The sequence below is a fragment of the Folsomia candida genome, unplaced genomic scaffold (assembly GCF_002217175.1).
Source record: "Folsomia candida strain VU population unplaced genomic scaffold, ASM221717v1 Fcan01_Sc015, whole genome shotgun sequence".
NCBI lineage: Eukaryota > Metazoa > Arthropoda > Collembola > Entomobryomorpha > Isotomidae > Folsomia > Folsomia candida.
The window spans coordinates 2537693-2545638 of NW_019091207.1; the positions used below are offsets into that span (position 1 = coordinate 2537693).

The 7946-nt window shown below is 33.6% G+C and overlaps 1 protein-coding gene across 1 annotated transcript; it reads right to left on the reverse strand.

The window, feature by feature from the left end:
• Nucleotides 1–6851: 6851 nt before the first annotated feature.
• On the reverse strand, nucleotides 6852–7470 carry LOC110856420. The gene is made up of 3 exons (XM_022104904.2): nucleotides 7286–7470; nucleotides 7090–7215; nucleotides 6852–7007 (listed from the first exon to the last, which is right to left on the reverse strand). Exons 1-3 carry the CDS (start codon nucleotides 7422–7424, stop codon nucleotides 6961–6963), a joined length of 312 nt encoding a protein of 103 aa, XP_021960596.1. The 5' UTR covers nucleotides 7425–7470; the 3' UTR covers nucleotides 6852–6960.
• Nucleotides 7471–7946: the final 476 nt, after the last annotated feature.

Here is a 7946-nt window from a genome sequence, read left to right on the forward strand (position 1 = left end):
TTGTTTCATCGTGGCCATTAAAAATTTTCTTACCAATTTACCCATACTTTTTCAAGCTAAACCAGGAATATGTAACGAGTTATATCAAAAAATAAAGCCGAAAATTAGGAATCACGAGACGCATATCTTTCCGTTGACTGGCCCCTTTATAGAAAATTATTTGTAGTCAAAGTTCACACATCCACCTTGGTTTTCGTCGGGCCCAGCTCCGCCCCCAGATTCCAAGTGGGGACGCGCGAAGTCTTGAAATTGGTGCGTGTTCACCCCGACGACGCGGGGATGTACCAGTGCCTCGCCTTTAATGACTTCACGACGGATCAGGACTCCTCCCAGATACGATTAGGATGTAAGGATGGCGCTCAGTTTTGAATTTTACAAAATATTTTAGGTGTATGCATCTAGTAATTAATCTGGAGCGGAAAATCTGTAAAATTTCCAATTATGACAGGTTCATACGATTAGAATGTGACGATGACGTTCAATTTTTGACTTGAACAATTTTTTTAATGTTTCTGGTAATTAATCTGATGTAATTGAAGCTAGAAAGTTTTTAAAATTTCAATCTCGTACATGAGAAATTTTCAGGCGATTCACATCTAATTTAGTAAATTGTGTAAACTTGGGCATTGTTATTGACAAATCAAACTACATACGCACAATTTCCTGGTGACATAATTGATATAATTGCAAATTTGGAGTTATTTTATATCAATTTAGCATATGTTACACACACGTCAGATTTTATTTATTTCGGTGGTTTTGCCACTTTTTATAAAAAGGTCCCAATTATACCATCGGGCATTAATACGGCGACCGATCTACTAACCATCGAAAATGTGAAGTACCGCAAATTAAAAAATAGGAAATTCAAGGCCATACACTTTACTCAAGATTTGCAAAAAACCGCATTCAAATTAATTGATTTGGCGAAATATGGCGCTTAGAAAGGCAACACTTCGCTCAGCGAGTTTTGCACTACCATAAAAACGCGAGGGGATGTGACATGAAAAGTACTGAGGGCCACTTCATCAGCGAAGGCAAATGCAAACTAAGTATGTACAAGATCTTTTAGATGCATTAGGAGTGTGGTGAAGTGAATTACAAAATAAATTTTGCCAAATAGTCACCCTAAAATGTGCCACGGGTGACAACTGTTTTTTCTAATCCCTCCGCTTTATTTATTAGCTCACCCTGCGTAGCACGGGAGCTATTGAATTCCTCATGTCCGTCCGTCTGTCTGTTAACGAGTTTTTTGCATGAATTGATGCTAATTAAAAATCCCCTTGACAATTATTGAATATGTTAGGCGCACCATTGGTATTGAACAAATCGAATCGAATTTTTTAGTAAATAAATAGCACAGTTGATATCTAACAATCGGTAACCCAAAATGATCCGAAATAATTGGGAGATGGGATGCAAAACGCACCAATAGTGCAGAATATCCGGGAGAAATGATCATACAATTTTGACAAAGTTTTCAAAATTATGTATCCCGGATAGTCACTAATGGTGCAATGGCCTGCCGATTCTGTTGCACTGTAAACGGCATATATATAATGAATATATAAATAATATTGTGATGCACTTTGTTGGCTTATTCCGCACCTTCAGTGCAAAGTTCTGTCTAAATCATTATGACAGGGTGAGCTACTTCTAACGTTACTACGGTTTATTTCTACTGCAGCCAAGAACTTGAATTTTGATACTTTCAAAGTAACACAAATTAAAGTTCTTGACCTGGGCAATAAGGCACGGGTATAGAAAAAATACAAAAGTACATTGCAGTCCAGGAGCAACGTGAAAAAATTGGTCTTCGAAAAATTTGTAAAAAAATATAAAAGAAAGTGCTCATCATTGACGATGAGACTTGTGAAACATTTTACCCTACCTAAACTTCCGGATCAAAGTTTTTCAGTGCAAAAATGTTAGTTAATCAAATTACACTTTCAAAACTTTTTAAAAAGTAACCCAACCCACAAAAAAATATGACTGTGCCAGGATGGTCGAAGAGAGACACGTTTCGGAACCTTCCAATTCGGAAGGCAACATTACCCTTGAAACTTAATTTTCAAAGAATTTAAACAACTGACGAATTAACCTCATTAGTTAGCACTGTGAAAAAAATGCTGTGCTGATCTCACCTGATCTTGGTTCCATACAGTACGTACACCAATGTTGTAAAGACTAAATCAAGGGCTAAAAGTAGAATTTTAAACTGTTTTCCAGCCAAAACCTCGGTTTTTAAAAATTCTGTAAATTTTCGAATTTTAGCCCGAATCAAAAAAATCGAAAACATGTCTCTTCAGAATGTTCTACTTGACCTATACAAATCAAATTCTCTTGAAATTTGAATCTCAGAATTATTTGCCAGTTTCTGAAGTTCATTAAAATTACAAACTCTTTCAAATTTTTAAATTTTCAAAAAATGTTGCAAGTGGATTTTTAATAAGTCTGATAAGTCATTCTGAAGGGACATGTTTTCGATTTTTTTGATTCGGGCTAAAATTCGAAAATTTACAGAATTTTTAAAAACCGAGGTTTTGGCTGGAAAACAGTTTAAAATTCGCGCCGCGCGCTCAAATTAGCGCATTAGGAAAATTGCAAAAATATAGGTATGCTTATTTTTTGTGGTGAACAAAATAAAATTGGTCCCATTGAGATCTGAGTTGTACACGTGAAAGACTTGCATCGATAGTGCCTTCGTTTTTGTGTTAAAGCTTGATTTATTTTTTGGGTTTACTAAATACAAGGAAATTCACGCAGTCCTTCCTTGTTAACTTTACAAAATCCATAAAGTTACAAACTTTTACTAATATTCTAAGGAAAATTAGCTCGCAGAGTTTTCTAAGTTTACTCTTAAGGACGTCATTGTTTTGTACAACTTGAAATGTTTTATGAAATTTACGCATTTTACAAAGTTGCCAACGTGAAATGCCTAATTATAATTTATTGGAAAACTGTTTTGTCAATAATTTTAATATTTAATTTGTAGCTTGAAAACTACTTAATTACTAGCAGAAAAATTCCCTCCTGTAATTGAATATTACTTAAAATTTACACAATTCGAAAATTATATCTCCCGATTTCATAAAATTTGCACAATTTAATAGTTACAAAGATACGAGTGAAAAAGTGACATATTGACAAATTTAAAAGCCATATTGAATTTTGTTTGAAATTTTAATTTACTCTAATAAGTTATAGATACATTCTGTGCATTGAAGCAATTATACCCAAAAAATGACGAACTAATTTGATGAAGAACAAATATTGACAAATCGTTAAATTTGGCCAAATCTCCAAAATTACAATTTTACCAAACAAGTCGTTTTTACAGCCTAAATCAGTATAGCTCGACAAGCTGAGAGGAAGGAGTAGGGTCCTTTTTGGGTGCTGGGGGGCCACGGGTTTTTACACTCTTAGAAAAATCAATACCAGATCAATACCAGGCGGTATTCATATGTGACTCTACCGCTTTGGTATTGATTTAATACCAAGCGGTATTATTTTGTGTTTATACCGTCGTGGTATAAAAATGTGACTTGGGGTATTGATTTTTTTGTGCATGATGGTATTGCTTGTTAATACCGTGGGGTATGAATCTAATACTATGCGGTATTAACGAGTTATACCATACATTAAGAAAAATAACGGTTTAGCGCTGCTTGGTATTGATTCAAATGTTATTTATTTTATACAATTACAACTTGTAATTTACAAATCAGAAAATTATAAATGACATACCTACATACATAAATATTTACAAAAAATGGAAATCAACCAGATACAACATAGTGGAATAAGTTCATTATAAAGCTTTAGAACAAATTGAAGAGATACTGAAGAATCCGTCCTTTTACAATCAAGAGGTGTGTAAATAAATACTAAGAAAGCAAATATTTTGTTTGCAGTCATTAAATGCAAATATGTAAAAAAATTGTAACACCGCCCTATTATTTTCAGGTTTCCCTTCTTTCAAAAAATAATGGAAACACGCTGGCCCAGGATGTGTACGCGATGCTTTCTTCCATGATTGGAAATGATCTGCGTAGCAAAATCCGATACACAGCAAAGAGCAACAAGATCCCTTTTGCAGATCGTTTATCAGCTCAGCTAATTAGAGGTCAGTTGCTATAATTTATTTTTAATAAATGAAAAATGAAAAATTAATATTTATACAAACACACAACAGATGCTGTGAAGACTGGAAATTCACACCCTTCTGTGAAAGATACTGAAATAAATCAGAAAATTGGATGCTGGTTCCGAATGAAAATTACTTCAAATAATGCTGACGTCACATCAAACACAGAAACGTCGAGTGGAGAAACGACTTCAGGAAGCGCTGAAACGGATACGGACAACGTCGACTCCAACGTCGACGGATCAAGTAGTCTGGCACAATAATAATAATAGTGTGGAGGTAGACATTCTCACCGATAACTTGGAGGTTGTTAGTGATAGTTTTAGGTTAAGTAGTATTAGTGATAACTCAGGTAGCGATAAGAATGAATTGCAAATTGTGGAGAACAATGTTTCAAATTATGGCAGCTAGGTAACTGGGCAACAAACTATAATATTAATCACAATGCATTGTCACCACTTTTAGGACTACTTAGACAATGGATGCCGTTCGAAGGTTTCCTATAGATCCACGTACATTATTGAAAACAGACAGAAATATCAGCACTATAGCAATAGCAGGGGGGTCATTTCATCACTTTGGATTAACATCACAAATTACGAAAATTATTAAATGTGTCAAGTTATCGAAGAATCAGCCTCCAATTTAAGAAGTATTGAGAATTTAATATCGATTAAGATAGGTGTAGACGGGCTTCCAATTTCCAAAAGTTCAAATCAGCAATTTTGGCCGATTCTTGGTAAAATAGACCAGGATCCTTCCTCAACTGTTAGCTGTTCCTCATTATTAGCTTATTTTATGGGTGCCAAAAACCACAATCAATCGAGTCCTTCTTATCACCGTTTGTTAATGAAATGAAGGCTCTGGAGGATAAAAGTAGGGAACATTAAAAGTAGGGAACATTAAAAGTAGGGGACATTATTTACTCTGTTCGAATAAGTTGCATCACAGCAGATGCACCTGCGAGAAGTTTTTTGAAACAAATTAAACCACACAATGCATATTTCGGTTGTGAGCGTTGCTACAGACGGGGTACTTATAAAAATTCTAGAATTCTTTACCCAATTAAGAAAGAATGTGATCAATACACTGACCAATCATTCAAAGAACGCTGGTACGAGTCACATCATAAATTAATTAGTCCTTCTCCTTTAGAAACTCTGTCAATAGGAATGATCTCACAGATTCCACTAGATTATATGCATTTGTGTTTATTAGGTACTATGAAAAAGTTATTACTTGTTTGGACTGAGGGCAGAAAACCACACAAATTGTCTAATTTGCAAAAAACTATAATTTCTGATCGGCTCACGTCCTTTCGATCTCAAATATCTAGAGACTTTTCGCGAAAATGTAGAAGTCTTCAAGACCTCAGGCATTGGAAGGCTACGGAATTTCGATTATTTTTACTTTATGTTGGTCCAGCTGCTCTACGGAAAATTTTAGATGACAAGAAGTATCAGCATTTCTTGTTATTTCATACAGCAATTTATATATTTCTCTCTAATTGTTCAAAGAAGCCAGATTGGGTTAATTTTGCACAAGATTATTAGATAATTTTGTAAAACAAATTCCAAGTCTATATTTCCCAGAACTAATGATCTATAACATGCATAGTTTATTGCATGTAAAATTAGATGTTGAGAATCATGGACCCTTGGATAATTATAGCGCATTTGAATTCGAGAATTATATGCAAACTTTGAAACGAATGATTCGATCTAAATCATCCCATCTTAGTCAGGTAATTCACCGAGTAGGTGAAATTGATAGATTTTCATCTTTAGCAGGAGGCAATAAGTTGTTAATTAGTGGACCAAGTACAAAAAGTGGTGACAATGTGTGGTTAACTTCTGATAAAAAGTACTGCATGCTAATTAGTAAGATTCTGACACCGATTTGAGGCTAAGTTTTTTAAAGTTAAACAAGATGTGGAATTTTATCCATGTAGAAGTTCTAGACTAGACATATGTATTTTGAGTGATCTATCACACAACTGTATTGTAATTTCCTCCATCTCCTTGCGCCGGAAATGTATAATTCTGCCGATCAATGACGATAAATACTTTTGTGTCCCAATTTGTAATTCATCTTTAAATAATATAGAATAGTTTAACATTTATGTATCATTAAAATGTTGAAGTTGTAATAAATAACGAAATGAAATTTGAGTATAAATAAATTTGTATTAATTTCATGCGTATCATTAGCATAAGATTTGCACCAAAGTCGTACCAAATTCACACAAAATTCTCACCACATTTATGAATATTCATTATCACCAAATTCGTATAGAATTCGTACATACTTTTTTGTGTTAATTTTGTACATATATTGCACAAACAAACTTGCATTGAGAATTTGTTAGTGCGAATTTTGTGCAAACGACTTGTACAAAATTAATACCAATCGGCTTCACATCTTAACGGTAAATATGCATTAATCTAGAAGTACAAATTTTGTACAAAAGTTGAAGATTTTGGTTCGTCGGGAGTGTAGCAAAATATTAAGTATTTTCTAAATATGAAATTCCTTGCATGAATTGAGCTTCATGCATTTTATGCACGTTTGTGAAACATGCACGAATAAAATAATATTATATTTACAAGCCAAATGTATCTTATTTATTACAGTAAGCTCGGTTTGATTGATGGGCCCATGAACAGTGAGATAGGAGAAATGAGGATCAATATGACATGTTTTGTTTTACAAATATTTAAAAAGGATAGGGTATGTGTAAAAGTTTAAAATATAATCATATGCCAATATTTTTTTAAAATTATTTTGAGCTCTAATTGTCATTTTTTGTTTCATCACTCATCAATATCCGTCCACTCGTCGTCAGAAAGGAGGCTTGAGGCTGGAAATAAAACAAAAATATGTACTGATAATTTTTGTTACATTTTTCTCGTCAACGCCGGATTTACATAGGTAAAGCTAACCTTCCTGGTGAACAGCCGTTTCAATTCCAGCCTTGAAAATTTGTTCTCCTTGGTGATCCGGATTTTCAGCTACAGCGCTGGCATTATCTTTCAAAGGGTCGTTGAGATTTGTTTCTCCTATTGTCACTATAATACAACAAAGATTAGATGATGCAAAAATAAGTAAAAAATATTCGTATTTTAAATTTTTACTTACCAATGAATTCGTTTGTTCCACTTCTTTTCCAATAAATTTTTGGGAGAACTTCTTGGAAATCCTGGGAATTATCATCCCAATAAATCTTTACAAAAATGCAAAGCAATATTAATATTGCTACTACTAGGCAAACCAACATTGCAAAGTACGCAAAATGGTTTGGTTGGGTCGTGTGGATGGTTTGGGCTTCAAATTAGCTATGACGCCTACATCTGTAATAATGTAAATATTTATATCAATGTTTCATTAGAATTAAGCGTGGAGACATTTGGAGGACCATAGTTGCAGATGCCATTTGGTAAAAATTAATAGAAATTAATAATCATTTACGAAAGAGTTACTCAAAATGGTTTTTCATGTAAACATTAGTAAATGGACGAATATTTGTTTGCGCATCCACAGTTATAGAGGTCGTGCAAACCCCATTAATTAATAAAGAAATTCACGGTTAATAATCTGTGAATAATCTGATTATTATCAATTTTTTAGAAAATATATACTTACGTTGTTTTAGATTGTATTCCATTTACACTGAATCAAAATTAAGCTTACAACTAAAATAATTATTTACCAAACTTATGAGATTATAGTGGGTATAGTGGGTAGTTCTCAGACTTTTTGATTAAAGCACGTACACGAATGTTCACATTAGTTAAATTTA